The following is a 23,521-nucleotide window of genomic DNA, read 5'->3' as shown; positions in this document are numbered from 1 at the left end:
CAGAAACAGTTTGTGCAGTTTTTGCGGTGAAAAAGAGGAGGAATATTTCCATTTGTTTTTTTACTGTAGGTTATCTTGGTTGACGTGGAACCTTTGTTATGCATGGTTAGGTATTACGACGGTTGTTCCTTTTCATGCTTTTTCTCACTTTTTGCAGTTCAGGTCAAGTAATGCTCCGAAGCCGGTAAATCTTGGCTTGGGTAATATTTGGATAGCAATGGTCAGTGAAATCTGACGTCATAGAAATAAAATAGATTTTAATGAGGGAGTTCTAGACTTGTCTAGAATCTTTTCTTTGGCTCAGTTGAAGGTTTGAGCTTGGTTCACCTCTAAATTTCTCTCAGCTAGTTTTTCGTTTTCTGCTTGGTGTATTTCCCTTTTGGTTTGTTTGTATTTGCTTTAGTGGGATGTCGGAGGAAATTTCTGTCAGGTTTTGTTAGGTTTTGTTAGGAGGTGCTTTGTTTTTTAGATGGTTCAAAGGTGTTATGCAGTTAGACTGCTCATACCTTTTTGTATAAGGGTTGAATCACCCCTGAAGTGGTTCTTGTGTATATATATTCTTGATTGCTGATAAAAAAAATGTTTATAAAATTATTAGATAATTTCTAACATCACATTGAGTTTTTGAAAAAAAAAGTTTTTCTCAGTGTTTTATTAACTCTATTCAATAAAGCTAATATGTTTCTTCACTAAAATATATATGATTTGGGATATGAAATGATCAATTTTCTTGGATATGTGTTTAATGATAGGTTGAGAAAGTTAACTAGAGGTGAATGGTTGTTTGTTTTTAAGAGTAATCTCAAATTTGTATGATGCAATAACCTTTTTAATTAATTAAACAGTTTATTAGAATAAAACTTTCTATTTTGGTTCCTTGTTTTGGTTTTTTGGTTTTTTTTTTTTAAATTGCAACCAACCATACAAGTGTTTCTAATGCAACAATGAGAGAATCAGTTAAGTGATCCAAGTTCCCTTCCTTCCATTAACATCTTTTATTCAACCCTTGTGCCCTTAAAATTAGTATGCATTTCCTCTAGATGAATCACTTTTGTTATGGTAAAACTAAGAAAAAGAAGAGTTAACAATTGTATCAAGTCTCTCTACACTTTACGAAGGGAGGTCATTCACCCATAGAGGATGAGTCCATTACATAGGAAAGGAAAAATAGTGCGTCTCTGGGTTGTAGTGTGCGTCTCCAAGCCTTGGAACAAGTGTAAGGTTAGAATCTCTTAATCTTAAACTTAACAATTTAATCTCAGATAGTTGATAAGCGTCTAATTTCAGTAATATTTCATATTAAAATATATGCACTTGTGAATATTAATTTCTAAATTACATATAAAACAATCCCTAATTTATGAATTTATACATTTTTACATATTTTATGATCTTTATTTGAATAAGAACATTTTATTCCCAAATTTGGTGTTAATTTCAAGTTTTTAGGGAAGAATGAAGATGATTGGGCTAAAGAAGAATAATATAATCTAAAAGGAGAAAACTGGAAGGCCTAGAACGCACAAGTGCACAAAAAAACCTAATTGCGTCATGCAAGAAGTCACTTAACCCTAGTAAATTAGGTTAAATAGGGGACTTGAGGCACAACCCTAATGTGTAGGATTGAGAGGAAAACACCATTGAGTGACTTGTAACCCAATTGGGAGAATAAAAGGTGTTAGAAGATGTGTGGCTAATTCTACCATGTGGATTTGGGAGTAATCTGTTCAACCTCTTATGTATTGAGGTGATATATGAATATAATATTCTATTCTTGATTGATTATTGATATTATTTTTTTGCTTCTAATTCTTGATCTAGAATCTTAAATCTGTCTGGAAAGTATTTTTATGGTTCTAACCTAAGCAATAATACTTAACATATTTGAGTGTTAGGAATAGACTTGAAATGTTAATTGTTATCAACGTCTGAGCTAGATAGTAAGTTGTTTTTATAAATATGCAAGAAATTGATATTTAGGAAGCATCTTAATAATTTTATATGCGAGGAATTGATGTAAATGATTTTTATACGGGCATCAATATTAATCAAAGGTCATAATTTATCAAGACTAATCAAAATACAAAAGAGTGAGAAAGATGAAACTCAATTCCTATTTTTTCAATTGAAGCAACAAATCTTTGCTTTGTTTTCTTGTTAATCATTGTCATCCCAACAAACTTTTATTATTCTGTTTTATATTTAGCGAATCTTTTACTTGAATATTCAACTATTCCTTGTGGGTTTGATATCTGTCATGAGGAACACATTATTATTTCTGACAAAGCAGTGCACTTGCCGTAAAAAGTCATCAATAATGTTGTAAGGAACTGTAATAGGTTATTCTGGCTAAAAAACGAGAATTTTGAGGCTGTGAGGTTATGGAATTTGGGCATCGAGATGGGATTTACATTTGAAGGGGAGGAAGATATTGTTATTAAGAAGATAGGGCTGTTAGAGGTAAGGGATAAAAGTTTGTTTAATGATGAAGATAATTAGTATTAATATAAGGAGTCTAGGAGGAAGTGTAAAGCGTAAATATTTAAAGGACATTATTTGGAATGAGCAGACTGAAATGATGTGCATTTAGAAAACTAAAAGCAAGAATTTGGAGTTGGAAACACTTTCTCTGTTGTGGGGAACTAATGACATTGGGTGGGTGGAGAACGAGGCAATCCAAAGTGTTGGGGTATAGTAACTATGTGGAGATATAATTGTTTTGAAATGATCAGTTATATCAATGGAGCAAATTATAGTATTATTGAAGGTGTGTGGTGTATGAATCTGGTACCTTACTTGAGAAGTCAAAGGTTTGGCAAAAAATAATGGATGCCAGAGTAAACCAAGCTTCGAAACCATGATGTGTGTTGGTGGATTTTAACGTAATTCGGACGAGCGAGGAAAGAAGAGGTGTAGGTAATAAGACAACATATGGCTAAGAAATCACAAGGTTTAATGCATTTATTTTGCAAGCTGGGTTATTAGATATTCCCGTGATCGGGAGGAAGTACACTTGGTATAAACTGAATGGTACAACAAAGAGTAGAATTGACAGGATTTTGGTGTCGAGAGAATGGTTGGATTGTTGGTCGGGTTCTAAACAATATGTTTTGGAAAGAACGGTGTAAGATCACTGCACGTTGATTCTAAAAAATGTGAATGTTGACTGGAGGTCGAAGCTAACATATTTTATTCTATTTTTTTGTTTATATTTTATTTTATTAAATATGAGAGATTTTACGAGATTTTTTTTTAAATTACTCTCGTTAGCGTTGGCCAAACCAACATAATTTAAATTAATATTAAAAAGCCGATGATAAATTAAATAACTTTTACAGTAAAAAAAAATAATCTCAGTTAAGCCGACACTAAATTAAATAAATTTTATGGTTGATGCTAAATTAAATAAATTTTAAAATAAAAAATATTAGTGTTGGTCAAGCCAACACTACTTTAATTAAAAATTAGTGATAAATTAATATCGGTAAGTTGGTCTTCAAAATTCGACCCTATTAAATTAGCGTCAACAATTTTAAAATTACATGCACATATGACACAAATCCGATTCTATTAATTATTTAACATCGATTTTTACTTGTTATCGGAGAGTTTTAGTCGATACTAAACAATTATTTTCTTGTAGTATTTATAAACATTTTTTCCAAGAGAGATATATTGTTTGTTACCTTTCATTCATTTTTACTTTATTCTTTTAGGAGTTTCCTTAGTATATTTTTTAACACATTTTTTATTGATTTGATTCATTGACTTAAAGTACTTTATAATTAAGTTTTTAATTAGTTAATTAATTAATTGTCCTTTTTTTTTCATAAAATACAATTACCGTAATAAATATTAATTGATTCCTTTACATTACTGTCCTTAACACAATTGATTTATTTTAATTCTTATTTTGACTCATTCATAACTATGTCAATATTGAAAAACTAAAAGTATCTTAGTGAAAAAGCTTATAAATATTGCTAAGGAAATGGAGATTGTAAAAAGAATTAAATATGATAAGTACTAACATTCCTATAAACTACACAACAAATCATAACTAATCATGTAGATATTATAAGAATTATGCTTGTCTTGTTAAGAGTTTTTTCTAATCACAAAATCATTGAATAATCCAATGTAACTTTTGCTGATTTGAAAATTTCTCACACACTATTTATTGTTATGAATCATAGATTTTGTGATCATATCATTTAGCATGTTATATTCTCCACTCTAAGTTGGTTTTGTGGTCATGGATTTTCCCACTTGAACACTATGTCTCTCTTTGGTGCCTCTCTGCTAAATTTATCCCCTTCTGTGTACCCTTCTACACCTTCTTTGGTCACATACCAATCACAATGATGTGTGCACCTATCATTATCCCTTCTATTCTTGTAGATAACATAGGACCCTTCTCCCTCTGCCCATGAAAAGTGGCAAAAGAACAACGTTGTACCCCAGATGTTAGGTCGGAATCGCCACCTGAAACTTTGGTTGTTGTAAATGACATGATTCTGCAGATCATCGTTTTTGGATTTGCAGTGAAGACAGAGAGGTAGGTTGTCGCCAAGATTGTTGACAATACGCATATGCACGATGCTCATTCCAATGAGAGGGTGTTTTTGTTCTCCTAATCTTTGTGTGGTAGGGTTTGTGGATGTAGCGGGATCATAGGTAGCCATCAGAAAAAGCAGAAACAAAAGGGGTTTGCTAAAGGATCCCATGATGTTGTTATTCTCTTGGTGGAGATTCAAGAGAAAGACAACGTTGTGTGTTTATATAGGTTGCATGAGATTTTGAGTTCTTTGCATTGGTTTTCTTGTACCCTTTGCGTCCAAAACTGAAACCAATATAACAACTGAATTTGGAGTTTGGAAATGCTTTTGTTTGTGAAATGCAAAGTACATGCAAAACTAACATCAAGTAAAGTGGGAAGAAAGGTTTATCTTTCATAGTTTTTAGCATAAAAAACAATCATAAGAGAGTTCTGATACGTAGAGAACTGTAGAAAACCAATTAACATTTTTCGTGGCCCATATATTAGTATTTGATCTATAGTTTTATTTTTAACATAATCTAGTGTCGTTGTGTGGAGTAGATGGTTGAACCCCTTTCATGAAGAGTTCTTAAGGCCACCAGTCGTATAGTATCACTATCAATACATTACAAGAGAAGAGAATAGTTAAATTTTAGTCTTTAAAATAATAACTAATTTAATTAATATAGTAACTAAATATTATTTTTTTTTTAAATTGATTTTTATTTGATAATTTTCTTGTAGTGATATATAATTCACATTGACTATTGATCTGAGTGACTCCTTATGTTAAGGTAAGTCTAATACCCCAAAGTTTTAATTAATGCTTAAAATAGTCAAGTATAAAATATTATCACACTTCGTCTATAAGACGATAGTGCTATAAAAATAACATCATGTAAGACACAAGTGAAGGTTTTGTTCATCCTGCAGATAAGGATTCTTAGGATTTTTTCATTCTACCAATACCAAACAATTAAGTGATCACTTCATTCATCTATTTCAAAGGAGAGGAGATTGTTTTGTTTTCTCTCTCACTCAATCTTCAAGTCATCATTTGAGTTATAAAGACTATCACTTAAGCATCAATGTTGACACTTGAGAGATAGTGAATGGTGCATGTAATCATAATTCACTCCTTTGATGTCACTTGAGCCATAGTCAACCAATATTATTAAGGAAATAATAATTATCAAATTATATGCAATTATTGTATATAATATTTGACAATATTGTACCCAATTATATGCAATTAATTTAATAATTATAGAATCTCATGATTAGTATCCTACATAATTAGATTGTAATTTGGGGGAGAGAAACTCCCTATATATTTCCTATACATAAAGTGATGTAATATACACATAAGAGAATAAGAAACATATCTTCTTCTTACCATTTTTTATCATTTTCTTATATGTATCAGAGCACCGATCTTGGTGCCCTGACAGCCTCTCCATTTTTATCCCCTAAATAAAAAATCATGTCTGGCAAACAAGGCACCAGTAACGAGTCCGATAGAAACCTCGTATCAGTATCGAGCAAATTCAGCAATTGGCAAGGGCTAAAAGTGACACGTTTGTTAGCTCTGCAGGTTTGCTTGCCCATAACTCCTCTTCTAATTCTGCTTTTACGAAACCATGGATTTTGCATAGCGGAGCAACCGATCACATTGCATCTGATTCACAATTTTTCACACACACTTCATCATCATTTATTTCAAATGTTAATTTGCCCACAGGCTCAACTGCACCCATCTCATCTACAGGCACAATTAAATTCAATGACAAAATCACTCTTTGTGTTCCTTCTTTTAATTTAAATCTCATGTCCATTAGGAAGATAACCAATTCACTAAATTGTTGTGTCGTTTTTACTCCACATGGTTGCGTTTTACAGGACTTGGCTACGGGGAGGATGATTGGCTCGGGTAAACAACACGCAGGCTTATACTACATGTCCCCTCTTCCAAACCAAGCCCACGCATCTCAAATATCGATCGATCCTAATTTATGGCACAAGCGCCTTGGACATCCTTCTCCGGCGTGTCTACAACTTGTATCTTCCTTACTACCTATCCCTATCAGTAAAAATCTCATTCTCATTCATAATAATTGTACTATTTGTCCCAAAGCTAAACAGACAAGGCTACCCTTTCCTTTAAGCACAATAAAATCTCATTCTCCATTTAATCTATTGCATTGTGACATTTGGGGTCCTCATAAAATCCCAACTCATTTTGGAAAACGTTTTTTTCTCATTATAGTCGATAACTATACTAGATATACTTGGCTATTTCTTATGAATCACAAATCTGAAACCCAACATCTCTTAGAGTCATTCATTACATTTGCACAAAATCAATTCCAGGCATCTATTAAAACCATCCGTGTTGACAACGGACTGGAATTTATTTCAATGTATGATTTACACTCCTCAACAAAATGGAGTAGTAGAACGCAAACATAGACATGTTTTAAACACAGCACGAGCCCTCCTATTTCAGTCCAATTTACCATTAGAATTTTGGGGAGAATGCGTTTTAACCGCCACATATATCATTAATCGTCCATCACCTTTACTAAAAAATAAATCACCTTTTGAGCTACTATATAATCAACCACCTTCACTTTCTCACCTAAAAACTTTTGGTTGCCTCTGTTACGCAACTGTGGTTTCACCTAAACAAAAATTTGATCCGCGCACCCGACAATGCATCTTCATTGGTTATCCTCACTGTCAAAAAGCATACAAATTATTTGATATAGATGCAAACACTTTTTTTACAAGTCGGGATGTCATCTTCCATGAAAGTGTTTTCCCATTCTACCAACAGTCACAGACACAATCCTCACCTCCATTACAAGGTATTTTGCTCACTATTGACATTGACTTACCCACTCTTGTCCAACATTCACTCGATCAACCTTCTTTTCTTACTCATCACAATGCACCTGAACCTCCATCAAACCAACCTTCTTCTCCTACTCGTCACAATACACCTGAACCTCCATCAAACCAACTTTCTTCTCCTACTCGTCACAATGCACCTGAACCTCCATCAAACCAACCTTCTTCTCCTACTCGTCATAATACACCTGAACCTCTAGTAGACCAACCTTTTTCTCCCATGCCAAGAAGTTTAGCACCCATTACCAAACCTTCTCCAACCGATCTTCCTGTTTGACGATCCAGTCGCACATCAACCCAACCTTCCTGCCTTCAAGACTACGTAACGGGATCCCAAGCCAATCATTCGACCACTGCCCAAGACCGACCGAATGGAACCAGGTATCCTATGCATCATTTTCTTTCTAATTCACGATTTTCTTCTACACATAGTGCATATCTTGCTAACATCACAGCCACCAAAGAACCTCACACTTATGCTCAAGCTATCCTTGATCCAAATTGGCAAAAAGCAATGGACGAAGAGCTTTCCGCCTTGTAGCTAAATCAAACATGGACCTTGACACCGTTATCCGCTGGGCAGAAACTCATCGGATGCAAATGGGTCTATAAAATAAAGTACAACTCAGATGGTAGCGTCGACAGATAAAAGGCGCGCCTTGTCGCAAAGGGGTACACTCAGATTGAAGGTGTCGACTATTCTGAAACTTTTTCACCAATAGCAAAATTAACAACTTTGAGGTGTCTCCTCACCATTGCAGCAACCAGAAATTGGTTTACTCACCAGCTAGATGTTCAAAATGCCTTCTTACATGGTACATTGCATGAAATTATTTACATGGACTTGTCACCCGGGCATCATCGACAGGGGAGAACATTGTATGTCGACTCAACAAATCCCTTTATGATCTCAAACAAGCATCTCGAACATGGTTTTCAACATTTTCTCATGTGATTAAATCTGTAGGATTTCAACAGTCCAAGACAGATTACTCTCTATTCACAAGACAGAATAACTCATCATTTACTGTCCTTTTAATTTATGTGGATGATATTCTTTTGACAGGAAATGATTTGACAGAAATTCAGCGTGTTAAAGATTGTTTATTACAACAATTTCGCATTAAAGATCTTGGAGACCTAAAATATTTTCTAGGGATTGAATTTTCCCGTTCCAAAGCTGGTATTTACATGTCCCAAAGAAAATATGCGCTTGATATTTTGCAGGATACGGGACTCACAGGTGCTCGTCCAGACAAATTTCCAATGGAACAATACCTAAAACTCACACCAGACGATGGAGAGTTATTAAAGGATCCAGTCAAATATAGGTGACTCGTGGGACGACTGATATACCTCACGGTTACTCGGCCTGACATAGCATTTTCGGTTCAGACCCTAAGTCAATATATACAGGATCCACGGAAACCTCATTGGGATGCCGCAATTCGAGTACTAAAGTACATCAAAGGATCACTAAGACAAGGATTGCTATTGCCATCCGAAAACAATCTGACATTGACAGCTTATTGTGACTCAGACTGGGGAGGTTGTCAGACAACTCGGAGATCAGTATATAAGAAACAGCTCTGATATCATGTTAAGAAGTAGGCTTTAAGCCTAACTCAACCTCATAAAACCGGCTCAATGAGGTGAGGTTTGCACCCACTTATATACTATGAAAGACTCTAATCTCTAGTCGATGTGGGATTTCCAACACACCCCCTCACGTCGAGGCTACCAACTCGTGCGTGGAGATATATGTTATGGGTGGTCCGATAACGGCCCGATGGCGGGTGGTCTGATAAACCCAACAAAGACTCGAAATGGATCTGATACCATGTTAAGAAGTGGGCTTTAAACTTAACTCAACCTCATAAAACCAGCTCAATGAGGTGAGGTTTGCACCCACTTATATATTATGAAAGGCTCTAATCTCTAGTCGATGTGGGATTTCCAACAAATATCATTTTAGAAATAGATTTTACAAAAGAACACATGTAACATATATCAAAACACTACCAATTATCCCTTTCTTCTTACATTGAAACCCCATAATTCAGCAAAAATCACCATCTTAGCACACATCATGTAATTACTAAAAATGCACTTAGATTTCCAACAACAAAGCACACCCATGGATATTCATATTTCAATAGATACTTTACAAAAAAAAAAATCATGAAATAAAAACTAATTTTAGAGACAAAACACTACAAGAAAACAAGCTATTAGCTTCCAAATATTTGCGTGGGTCAGCAACGGACGCTAATATCGTCGGCTAAAATGATGCAAAACCCACGCAAAATAGCATTCGACGCAAAACGGACGCACTTGTGGATTTAATTTTTCTTTTAAAAAAAATCAGTTTGCGTCGGTCGCGACCCACGCATGTTTCACGTTCCCCACATTAATAATAATAATAAGTATAATACAAATCATATAATGACAAAAGAATTTGTTTGGTGAAGTAGTTAAAGTTTCTTTGTCACTAAGAGGACTTGGGTTTGAGTCTCACCCACCCGAGTTTGCGGCTAATATTAAATTTGCATTACATATGAATTTTTTTTTCATCCTTTATGCGTCGGCCTTGGCCCACGCAAAATTCGACGCATATGTGTCGTCCATTTTGCGTGGGCTTGGCCCACGCAACCTGCGTCCAACTCACTGGCCCACGCTATTGCTTCCAAGGTTTTTGCATCTGTTTTTGACTCACTCTAGATTCTTGTTTTCTTGTAGTAAAAAAATTGCTACCAAATTTAGAATCTAAATAAGCATAATCTATTTATAAGTATAATCTTTCCTTATGCAATTTTAGAATTTTCTACAATATATTTGATAATCCAATAATCAAATCCTATATATATCTTCTCTTAACCAAACATCCAAAGAAAAGAAGGAAAAATGTTGAATCCTTAAATAAGAAATTAATTACTTATTCAGACGAAGAGTCTAAACTTAATTATCCGACGTGCTACCTTCTCATATGTATTTTATCAATACAACAATGTTTTGGTTATCTTTAAAAGTTAGAGGTTTTAGAGACTAAGTTTTAAATAGATAAATTTTCTACTAAAATAAAAAAAGAAATGCTTATAACTTATTTACAATTTTTTTTATCTACTTAAAATTTATCTTTATTAAAACATTGAGTCTTCCTATTATTGTTGTTCTTGAACACATAATTAGTTAAAATATCTCTTATAATCACTACTAGAAAATTATTAAATAAAAACTAATTTTAGAGACAAAAAATAATTAATTAATACATTGACTAAATTAGATACTATTTTAGAGAAAAAAAAATTATTAATTTCTAAATAATTTCTATTATTAATAAATAATTTTTAAATTAGTATATAATTAACTTTAGAGATTCTAACTATCAAGGTTTTATATTATAAAATTGGTAGTTAAAATATTGATAGCTAATTAGATATGATTTAAAAATTACTTATTAATAATAAAAATTACTTTAAATATCAATAATTTTTTTAGTCTCTAAAATATTATCTAATTTAGTCCGTATAATAAGTATCTATTTTTTCTTTAAAATTAATTTATATTTAATTACTTTTTAAAGGCGCAAAATAAAAATTTTAACTCTTTAAAAAAAAAGTATAAGTACTAAAATAAAATTTACTAATTTTAGAAAAAAAAATATTTTAATAAGTCAAATTTTGAGGAATCCTATTCTAGCTTTTGCTCCTCTTAGGTTCTTAGGTGAACCATAGAATGGATCTTATTAAAGGTTCCTCACATCTTCGTTACAATTCTATACGACTCGTCACTCTCATTCTCCATATTCTCTTCTTTTTTTCATCTTTTCATTTTTTTTTCTTAATTACACTTAAAAAAAATAATAAAATAAAAACCAATTTTAGAGACAAAAAATAATTAGTTGTTATAGTAACTAAATTAAGATATCAATTTAAAAATCATTTAACAATAATATAAATTAATTTAGAAATCATTTTTTTTTAATTTATAAAATAGTCTCTAATTTAATTACTATTGCAACTAATTATTTTAGTATCTAAAAATTAGTTTATATTTGATTATTTTCTTGTAGTGTTACATCCAATTCGAGTAAACTAGCTCAATAAACTTTAAAAAATTAATAGAACTAATTTGTGGTTTGTAGCATGTAGTTCATTATTAAATCAATAATTTAAAATATTTTAATTAAACATACCAAATTATATATATATATATATATATATATATATTTAAATTGTAATAAAATGTCTTTATTTGTTTTAATTTAGTCAACAACTAATGAATATCCATGCCACAGTTTTATACTACATGTTTCTTTGAGAACCATGTTATTTAAACTACGTTTTTTATTGCATTTGTGAAAAATTATAAAAATGTGATGACAATTGTAGTCGTGAAATAATCGTGCAGATTTTCTACATTTACGTATAAGTATACATTTTTTTTTGCTAAATATATTCGAAGTTTTTCCCTTTCAAAAAAAAACTGACTTTTAGTTTTTTATAATTTTTTATTTTTTTTACTGAAAAAGGTATTTTTTTCTTGAAAATACGTATCATTAGTTCTTATCATATATTTTACAAATCGACTAATTCCTACATAAATAAATTTACGGTGTATTTGAACTAACTCATCCATATAAATACTTGAAAAAAAAAAAGAATTTGTTATCTCTATAAATCAAAATTAATTTATGTATAAATTAAAAATAATAATAGAAAAAAAAATTAAAATTTAAAATTAACTTATGAAAACACTAGTTTTAAGAGACAAATTTTTTTGTTGAAGTACTTGTGATTTGTCCAAATATATTCTAAAATAAAAGTAACTTTTTTTTTCAGAAGAAGAAAAAACGTAAATTTTTTAGAGAAAATGTATAATTATTCCTTTTTAGGTAAATAATTGAATTATACTGTGAACATATAATTGGTAAAGTGGGGAGAAAAATTATGTTATTCGAAAGGAATATAAGAGAGAAAAGGAGTTAAAAGGGAGAGTTAAAGATAGATACTCTTTGTCTGCCTCAACCATCATCTTCTAGGAACTTCATGCAAAAGAATATGATCAATGGTGTACCTCTTGGCTTAAAAATCACTTAGAGTAACACAAAATTGATTCTTCTATCTTCCAACTTTTTCATTAATGAAGGTCAAACTTATCTTTATTTTTTATTCAAAATACAAAAAAGTGTTAGATAATTTAATAAGAATTAATTAAGTTCTAAGTACTTTTATAAATTTTTGAGTATTTTTAATTGAGTTTTTATTACATTTTTTTTTTGTCTACTAGATACTCAATTTTTATATTGTCTAATATAGTTCATATAATTTAATTTATTCGTTAATTAGATAATACGATTATTTTTTCATATTATTTTGCTTATTTATCTCCGAAATAAGAGATTTTGTGAATAATACAAAATGATATTAAAAAAAATAAAGAAAAATAAATTAAATGACAACATTGAAATATGTAAAAAAAAATTAAATATTCAATAGAATAAAAAAATGATTAGAAATTCAATTGAAAATATCTAAGTTTATGAAAGAATTAAAATTTAATTAAGTCTTTTAGTAATATTAAATATTAATTTATCTTCAAACTCTTTGTAATTAACTAGTACTATACTTTAACACTACTACAAGAAAAAATGGTTTTAGTGGAATTTGTTTTTACATTATTAAAGGTTAAAAACTCTATTAAGTCATTTACTCAGGATCGTAGTTCCCCGCTAAATCATTTATGAGGAACATGTTTCTCGAGGGTTTTTTTATATTTCAGGAAAAGTCTTTCAGAACCTCTGTTAAATACCATGAGTTTAAAAACCTCGTAAAATAAACTTTTGGAATTTAACAAAGGTTAAAAAAACCTCCGTTATTTTGCTAAGATTTTAAAATAAACATTTAGAATTTAACAAAGGTTAAAAATAAACATTTAAATTTTGAAATTCAACGAAAGTTAAAAAAACCTATGTTATTTTGTCGAGGTTTTAGAATAACCTTTTTAAACTTAATGAAAGTTAAAAAAAGCCTCCATTAATTAAATCAATTCCTAGGATTATATTAACCTCCGCTAAATAATCTCCATTAAAATATTTTTCTTGTAATGTAAACTATTAATATTTTTTTTTGTAATATATGGTGTTTTTTTTAAGAGATGGTTTTAAAAGAATAAATGTCAAAATTTTAAATTATGTTTAAGAATATAAATTAGAACTTTAATTATTTATTTACTAATAATTTTAAAAATCTATCATTTTTTATATATTTTTTCTTTGTATTCTCTCTATGTTTAGAAAGTTGGCTGTCGTCCTTTTTCTTATCAGATCACACCAATTAGATGGAGAATGAGACTTCATCTAAACCAATCCTATCCGTTTATATAATTTGCTTTGAAGTAAGTATATAATTACATTAAATCCTTTCTTCATTTTCCTCTGTAGTTTTATTTGTGATTTTTACAAATTTAATCATTAAGAATGTTTTTTTTATTGGACTAATTTCTTATTATTATATTATTGCTTAGGTGGTGTAACTTAGGATTTTTGGAGATTTTGAGGGTTTCCATTTCTTCCTCTTAGTGTGGAGTTCTTATTTTGGGAAGGAAGCAACTGCTAGGTAAGGGAAGTTGGAACTTTGCTTAGAAATTGTTTGGAATGGTTTAAGATTATATGAATTTGTATGTTGTTTTTTTTTTTTTATAATTAATGGTTTATTTGAGTTTGAGTAATTGTTGGATATATTGTTTGGATGATTTTAAGAGTTGGTAGACCATATTTTAAATTAGTGATAGAAGTGGTTTTTTGTGGTACCAGTTGGTTAGAATTAAGTTTGTAAGTATAATTTATTCTATAAGGAAGGTTGAATGGAGCATGGACTCTTTTTTACAACAGATAAAGATAAATTATCTAATAATAGACTATTTAATCCGATCATCTATATAGCATAATCGTCTAGATAGACCGTCTAATAGATCGTTTAACAAGAAGAATAAAGAAAACAACAAAGAATGAGAAAGAACAAGAATAATGAGAGATCAACATATAATAATTTATTTTGGTTCACCCAAATTCAGGTTACATCTAGTCTCCTTAAGAAACTATTCAAGAGTTTTCACTAACCAACACACTTGGTTACGATGAGTATTCTCACCTCTCCAGGATATAACGAGTATTCTCACCTCTCCAAGTTACAACAAGTATTCGTTCTTCTCCATGTTGTACCTTCTTAACCTCTCCCTAAGAATAAGAAATCTCAATAAAACAAAGAACATTCTCAAAGAAAGTACAAAGAAAACTCACATGGGTATAACTTCACAATAAGAAGAATTACAATGGTTTACACCCAATCCAAAATACTAGATGTTCTAACAACTTGATTAGACGCTTAATATAATTCATGTATTTTCAGCAATATTACTTGAATAGCTTGACTTGCTCTTACTTTTGTTCTTCACCTTATATAGCTTTTCAAAGTTGTCATTTGATACTTGAATTGGTTATGTTTGGATTTTGTAATATCTTTATCTTTTTTGTATTACATGCTCAAAACAAAAAGCTTGGATTTGTAATCTTAAAATTTGTTTCACTTTGAATCTATTTAAGAAACTAATTTGAAAGTATTTATAATCTAATATAGATTAGTAAAAACAAATCAAAACATAATCTTAAGTCTTTTCATTCCAAGTAATACGTGATGCTAAAAACATAGTACTTGAAATTTTCAATTTTAAAATTCGTTTCTGTTTAAAAAAAATTTATAGATAATCGCAATATATCACATCTAATAAAATTTGTTTAAGTGAGATAATTATGAAAGAGATATTGTTTCCTAAAAACAAACTGTTAATATCATTTTAAAACTGGCTGATAAAATCTTCTTTTTATATAATATCTCTTTGGTTGAACGTGCTTATAGTATATATATGATTCAAAAGATTTTTTTAACTATTATAGTAAAAAGAATTGTTACTTGTTCAATACGTTTATCAAATTGTCTAGCATGAACAAAACAGTAGACCCTTAGAGGATTTATTGTATATTGCAACTTTCACTAGCCATTATTAGATAATTTACTACGAATGATGAAAGTAATAACTAAAGTGATATTACTATGATAAACATATAGGTATTAAGTTAGAGGATTTTATGAGATATCTACACAAATAGACAAAAGTATCATGTGGTGAGATTTGATAGAGGTTGTTGGCATCAATTTTGGTGGTGAAAAGTCAACAAGTCTATTATTTTAAAGACACTAAAGGTCCTAATTGGCTAGTGATAGTGGAAACAAAACCATGAGATTAGTATGATACGTTGAAGGAATCTATAAATGAGGTATGTCAAGATGAACACATTGACTCAATCTCATTTATATCTAATGTGGCAGATAATAAGCATGAATATTTATTGGATAGAAATTACATAGCCCAATCCACAACGAACAAAAATTTAACGATTCCTTAAGAAGTTATTGATGATGAAGAAAGTGATGATCAAAGTATTACTTTAACAATAAAGAAAACAATGATATTGGTAAAGATGATATAGCAATTATAATTAAATATTGCTTTAAGAGAGAAAAAGAGTGAAAGAGAGAAAGTTAGACGCTTTAAATTTTATATGTTAAATAAGAATTTAAATTTTAAATGAATATAAGTATAAATATATGAATAGATAGAAAATTTAATGTCTTAGAAAAATAAATATTGTAATTGTAAGATGACTTAGTGGAAGTAGAGTCTTGAATTGAAGGCCATGAAATAAAAAAGTAAATCAAAGTTTTTATTTTTTTAACAATTATTATTGATATAATAATAATGAAAATTAATATTATATGATTATTATTAATTTATAAATATCAAATAATTTGTTATTACTTATATTTTTATTGAAAAAATAATTATATCATATGATATTTTATATTGATGAGTAGTTATCTCTAAAATATATATTTTATCATTTCTAGTGATAAATTAAAAATTAATCGTAAACAATATAAAAATATTTATCATTATTAATTACATTATAAAAAATAAAAATAATGCTGAATTATTTAAAAAATCATAAATTCAAATTTAAAATAATACAAATTTGTGATGCATTATTATTGATCCAAGTAATTTAGTATTGCAATGATTAATAGTTTGTCACAAATAATAAATAAACATTAATTTATAAATATTTATTAAATTTTATATTAATTATATTCTTATTATGAGAAAATTAATTTTATTTATATAACACTTTTTAGTAATTATTTATTAATTTTTTAATATAATTATTGTGACATCTTTGAATTTTGTCCTTATTATAAATAATATTTATGATAAATATAAAAATTGTCACAAATAATACATAAAAATTAATAAAAAATTATATTTATTATTAATATTTTATCATAAAATTTATATTTCTTGTGGTGAGATATTAAATATTTTGAAGAAGTGTGTTAAGATTAGTTTTCAGAGAAAAGTAATGAGAGTTAAGAGATCCCAAAAAAAAGAAATAGAGGAAACACTATCATCAAAAATAGAGATGGAAAAAAAATACTCTCCAATAAAATCCGTCACAAATAGAAAATTAGTAGTTTTAACTTATAGGACCTATTACCATATATACTTTATATATAATAAAATGTCTTTTATTGAATTATAATTTTTGAAAATTAATCCTTTGATTGAAAGTTTCAATATATGTATAAAATCTTATATTAGTCTAAAATTGTTATTTAAAAAAAAAACAATCAAAATGAAAAAAAAAGTAAATATAAAAGAGTAAAACAAATTATTGTTATTATTCTATACATAAATGAGGCAGAGGAAATTTGATATGAAAATAAAATTAGAAGAATATAGTGCTTAATAGTGACGCAAAGAATGTTGTTTCTCTATCAAATTATTCCTTCGATTGAAAAAGAGATACACTATATTTTCTCTCACTTTAAATTCATATGTAAACTACACGAAGAAAACGCTTAATAGCGACGCAAAGAATGTTCTTCACACTCAAAAAGAAAAGGGTTGGAATATATATAAAAAAAATATTGAGATGTGATTCAATAATTTTTTTTACAAATACTTATAAGAAAAATAAAATAAAATATTTTTTAGAAGTTAATATTAGTTTATATACAAACTCAAAAGTAAATTTTTTTAAAAAAAAATATGAGAGAATTTCTACAAATTACTTAATATATAAATTGATTTTAACTTTAAAACTTCATTTTTTAATTCTTATAGAAATTTTGTCCAAATATATTTCATTTTTTATTGCTTAAAATGTTGGAGATTCCATATCCTTTAGAGATCAAGATATTTCATAATATACAAGTGGATGCAAACTAGGGGTAACAATGTGGGTTGACCCGCCCCGTATAGCTCCGTCCCGTATAAATCAGCCTCGCGTTTAACCCGCAAAATACGAGTCAGATTGGCCCGTACCATCAAGATATTTCATAGTATATAAGTGGATGCAAACTAAGGGTAACAATGCGGGTTGACCCACCCCGTATAGGTCTGCCCCACATAGGCCAACCCCGCGTTTAACCCGCAAAATACGGGTCGGGTTGGCTCGTACTTTACAAGGAGTGCAGACGCATTTTAGTAGTCCGTCCCACGTAAGAGGTAGCTCGCGGGCTGGTCCTTGTTAAAAAGAATATTTCTGCTACTGAAAAACATAAGCATAAGAAAAACATTTTTTTAAAAATTAAAACTTAATTATAAAAGAATATTTCTGCTACTGAAAAAATAAAGTTTCATCCTTGTTTTAGTTCTTTCAATTAAGATAAAAAAAAACTTATAAAGGTATTCAAGTACGAGGGTTGTTAGAAGGTTTGATTAAAAATAATTAAAGTTTTGTTTTACATATATTTTCCTTCTATATGTATGTAAATGTAATAGAGTATTTTATCAAAGTTTTGCTATAAAATATTTTAATGAAATCTCTTCTTTATATTATTTTCTATTAACAAATTTTAAATGTAAAACTTTACTTAAAACTAAATTCACTCTTATTTTTAATATTAACTTCTTTAGATGATTAAAATAAAACATACTTTTTTTATTTATTTATGCGGGCCAGCGAACCAGCGGGCCAACCCGCCCCGTCCAGCTTTGGCCTGTGTGGGCTGCAGGTTATGCAGGGCGGGCCTAAGCTGGTCAGCGGGTTAAATTAGTGAGTTCGTTCCGCGCTTTTTAGTAACGGACCGCCATCCAGCCCGCATGGCCCACCCGACATTGTCACTCCTAATGCAAACCTCACCTTATAAGCCGATTTTATAAGGTTGAGTTAGGCTTAAAGGGAACTTCTTAACATGGTATCGAAATCATTTAGAACATATCCTAGTAAGAATTTGTTGGATTTATTAGGTCACTAATTATCAGACCGTTATCAGACCACCAATAGATATATAGTCCTATGCACGAGTTGTCATTCTCGACGTGATGGGTGTGTGTTGGAGAACTTTAAAAAAAATTAATTTAATTTCTACATAAACTAATTTGTAAAAAATCTCTTATATTAAATTTTAAAAACTATTTTAATTAATTATATGTATATACATGCACACCAATTAATATATAATTAATGTTAACAAAATTCAATATTAAATCATCCACCAAAATTGTACAATGTTAGATTTAAGAACATATAGGAGAAAGTTCTTCTTGAAGTACAATATAATGAGACTTTTGTTTGCCATGCAAAGGCTTTATATAAACAATAGCTCTTTGGAGGAAGTAACCTTTGTATCAACTGCTCATCTCTAACAACCAATTCAAAACCCTACATTGCATACCAACTTGTAGTTAATTACATAAGTAAGGAAATTATTGGTTAAGGATTAAGTAAGATTTTGGTATCTCTCCATTTTTTTTTCATTTTTTTTATATCAATAATTTAATAAATATGTTAATCTAAAGTATGACAAGTTATTTTTGTTACTATTATATTAGGTAGACAGATTCATTTTGATACAATTATATCAATATATCTACCACTAGAATAATTATATGTCAATACCATTAATTAAAAGTAATAAATTACTCTCATAACTAAATTAATCTATTAATTAAATTTTGGGCATAAAAAAAGAACTATTCATTTAAATGAGATTAATTTGAAGGTTTATTTCACCTTAGATTATTAATTTTATTTATATATTTAAACAAGTTTTACCTTTTATTTGTATTACTTAAAATCATTTTCGTTCTTATATATGATATTTTTATTCTCTCTTTTTAGTTATAAATTTGGACATGTAAGAACTAAAAGAGATTGAAATTGATAAGTGCATAAATTAAAAGAAATTGAAACTATATATATGTATACTAAATAAAAATGAAATTATACATATAAACTAAAATAAATTATTTTTAACTATATAAACCAAAAAAAAAGTTATCTCTTTTAATTCTAATTCATATTATTTGTAATCTCTTTATGAATTAAAACGTCACATAATAAATAAGTCTCTTTTCTAGTCTTATTATTTAGATATTTTACTTAATTTGCTCTTATTATTAATAAAAAAAGTTTATCAATTTTTAATTAATTTTAAAATGCAATAATGTTTCATTAAAAGAGAGGCTTAATCAAATCTTAAAAGATCAAATTATTATATTTTAAAAACTAAAACACTTGATTAATTAAGTATTTTATTAATAAAATGATTAAATTGAACAAATTAAACAAACCATATAAACCAAAATATTAAAATTGTACTTATGAGAACTAAAAAAAACTAAAATGCATGTGATACTATAATAAATGCATAATTAAAAAGTAAAACTTGTGGAGTAAATAAGAAATTAAACCTTAATTATATATGATTATGATCCAAAAGGGTGATTGTACCTTGTGTGATGGAAGTAGCATTGATCATAGGACTATTATTCCTTTCTGGTTGAAGTGGTGATCTTTGTGGTGATGGCCTTTCTAGCTTCAAAGAAGCATCAAATTTCTTGTGATTACCTACACTTTCTCCATGGAGTACCATCAATGGCTTTGTGTCATAGATCTCTGACATGGGATCACTATCCATTGATGGTGGTGAAATCTGAACCTTGTTGTGATGATGATGATGGTGATGATCACCTTTGAAAGGGTCCTCTTCAGGGCTAATGCATGATGAAGTTGTTCCCAGATCTTGAAGCCTGAGATCATCACACCAGATCAATGGACTCTTCCCACTTCCACTGTAGGGGTAAAGCCTCTTCTTTCCCTCAAACACACCCTCATTGTTTGATCCCATAAACCCTTCAAGTTGCTCACCACCACCACCACCATACAAGTTAAGATCTTGAAAAGAAGGGTAGTTCATAGGACAAAAGTCTTTCATCACCCCCATCTCACTGCTTCCTTGAGCTCCTCCCATACCCTTCATGCTTGTGCCCATGTTTTCACCTGCAAGTGTGTGATAAGCCTTCTCCAATATGCTCTGCATGTACTTTCCTTGAGCCTCAATCCTCAGCTGAAGGTTTTTCTGAACCTGATCACAATTCATAAACCTATGTTAAACCTGTTATGGCTCAATTGAAGGTGTCTTCATCAATAGTTTGCACGTTTTCGATGAAAAATAAGTGATTTATTTTAAGTTGGTCAGGTGTTTGTTTAGTTATTTGTGAGAAAATATCGCTTTTATTGTGTTGAATTAAATGTTAGATGTTCAAGATGTATAAGGTTAGATCATACTGGAAGTGATTCAAATTTATTTATTTTTTTCTTACTGATAAAAAAAAACATGTTATCACAAACTTAGAAATATAAGCTTATTTCAAGGTTTAATATTTTTCTCTTCAAACTAATTGAAAAGTAAAACCTATTTAGAACTCAAATTTGTCTAAATTGATCAAACCTTAGGTTGAATACATTAAGTGTGTTCAAATCCTTGGTTTTTCAAAGTTTAAATATTACATTCAACATTAATACTATAAGAACATTATCCTGTTGAACAGCTTTAGCTAATTTTTAAGAAAAATCTAAAATTTATTTAAAAAGTGTGAGAAAGAAAAAAAAATGAACATAATCATTGGGGGAAGTAATTTTTATTCTTATGAAAATGTAAGATACTTACCTTTCATGTGATAGTAAGAAATTAAACAAGAATGAGTATATTTTTCGAGAAAATGTTTTAAAAACTAATATATAATACAAATATGAGAATGTGATATAATTATATATGCTCACTTTTTTTAAAAATGATTTATGATAAAGTAAAACAAGCACACAATTAAACAGTCATGTTTTACCTCTAATTGTTCATGCAGTCTTCTCTGCACTTCCATTTGCATCCTATGTATTGCATCCAAAAACCCAATTAAAAAAACAAAAGAAAAAATTAATGCATGTTATTTTGTAGAAACAATCTGCATATAAGAACTGCTTTTTCTTCTACATAAACACACACATAATGTATTAATAAACAAACAAAAATTATAAGGACATTGAAATAATAGAGAAGATGGTGGAAAACCAATTCTCTTGAAATAATAGAAGTGTGAAGTAAGCATACTCGTTCATGTTGCGACCAATCATGGCAGAAGAGGAGCCAATGTTTCTCTGAAGTTCTAAAGCAGAAGCTGCAAGTATAAAAAGATGTTATGAGTATAGCAGAAGAAACTCAATGAAAGTGATAAGCTAGAAAAAGAGTAAGCAACACCTCTCATGCCATCCTTAATAGAGTGTTCATTGAAATCCTTGTGGGGCTGCTTTCCAAGTCTGAATTTCTACGAATTTCAAAGAACAAATTAGCATAAAGGAAAAGGGAAAAAGGAAAAAAGAGATGCAACAAGATAGCCAGAGAAATCCAGTGTCACAAAAGTGTTCTAAATGAAAGCAAAAGTGCTGTGGAATTGAACAAGGCTTGTGTTCAAAACCTGAAGGTGGCTCTTTAGGTGGTAAAGGGTGAGACCCTTCACACCCATAACCCTCATGATTGTCTTAGGAGTGGCCTCTGCAAATCACACAACACAAAAGAGAGTAACTCAGTAAACAACGTATCAGCCTAACTGAAATGTCAAGTTGTATAGTGATGTCTAATATGAAAAAGAGACTCACTGAGTAAACATATCTATATACAACGTATCAACCTAGCTAAGATACCAAGTTGTATCGTGATATCTAACATGAAAGATTTAAAAATAACATGTCTATATACAAATAGAAAATCTTTGTTTGATTCCACCATGTATAAAAGCTTGTTACACCAGCAATCTTCATTATATATGAAGAGTAAAGTTGGAGAAAGTTGTGACAGTAGTTAATATGATTATAGTATGAATTGGAAGTAGAAATTGGGACATGAATGCAAAGAAGATAGGTTGCAGGAAAAGAGAGAAAAGAATCAAAAGGGGTGTTGAGAATAGTACTATCAGGTCCTCCAAGCTGAGCAACAGCATCAACAAAGCGTTCATGCAGTTCAACAGTCCAACGAAGACGTGGCTTAGGGTCTGTGGTGAGGACAAGCCCTGAGTCACCTTGAACACACATGGGTCTGTCATGGGAATTCATAGTTGAAGGCTTCTTAGGAGGGAACATTCTTTCCATCTCTCTCTCTCTTTCTCTGTGTGTGTGATGAGAAGATCAGCTAAAGAAATTGTGAAGAACAAATTCGATGATGCAAAGAGGGATGAATATGATTCAAGAGGAAATGAAGATGTGAAAGGCTTTGGCAATAGCTGCTGCTACCTCCTCTAAAGTGCAGAGAATAAGGGAAGAGCTACCCTTGCTTAAAAAGAATGTATTAAATAAAAAGATTTGTTTTTTTATGTTAAAAAAAGAATAAAGCATTCCTATTCTAACATGCAACCCTTCCTTTCAAAAAGTCACTCTCTTTCTATCTCATTCCATCCTTTGATTATTACTAAATGATTTCTCATACCAATCATATAATTATTCATTTTTTTATATCTTATAATATATATAGATAGATAGATTGATATGTAGAGAGAGAAAAAGAGTGTGGATTAGAGTTTAATCAAAATTCTTTATTAGGACAATTATTGATTAGTGATAGATTTTTTTGAGGAGAATATATGGAAGAAATTGACATCAATAAAGTATAAGTTAAACTT

The 23,521-nt window shown here is 29.7% G+C and overlaps 1 protein-coding gene across 1 annotated transcript; it reads right to left on the bottom strand.

Moving 5' to 3' along the window:
* Positions 1 to 19,020: 19,020 nt before the first annotated feature.
* On the bottom strand, positions 19,021 to 23,192 carry LOC137827985 (myb family transcription factor IPN2-like). The gene is made up of 7 exons (XM_068634375.1): positions 22,817 to 23,192; positions 22,325 to 22,401; positions 22,108 to 22,174; positions 21,961 to 22,027; positions 21,698 to 21,740; positions 20,304 to 20,937; positions 19,021 to 19,232 (listed from the first exon to the last, which is right to left on the bottom strand). Exons 1-7 carry the CDS (start codon positions 22,992 to 22,994, stop codon positions 19,225 to 19,227), a joined length of 1,074 nt encoding a protein of 357 aa, XP_068490476.1. The 5' UTR covers positions 22,995 to 23,192; the 3' UTR covers positions 19,021 to 19,224.
* Between the last annotated feature and the right edge of the window lie 329 nt (positions 23,193 to 23,521).

Source organism: Phaseolus vulgaris, chromosome 11 (genome assembly GCF_000499845.2).
Source record: "Phaseolus vulgaris cultivar G19833 chromosome 11, P. vulgaris v2.0, whole genome shotgun sequence".
Taxonomy (NCBI): Eukaryota; Viridiplantae; Streptophyta; class Magnoliopsida; order Fabales; family Fabaceae; genus Phaseolus; species Phaseolus vulgaris.
The sequence above is the reverse complement of the archived record's forward strand: the minus strand, read 5'-3'. Positions and strand labels throughout refer to the sequence as shown.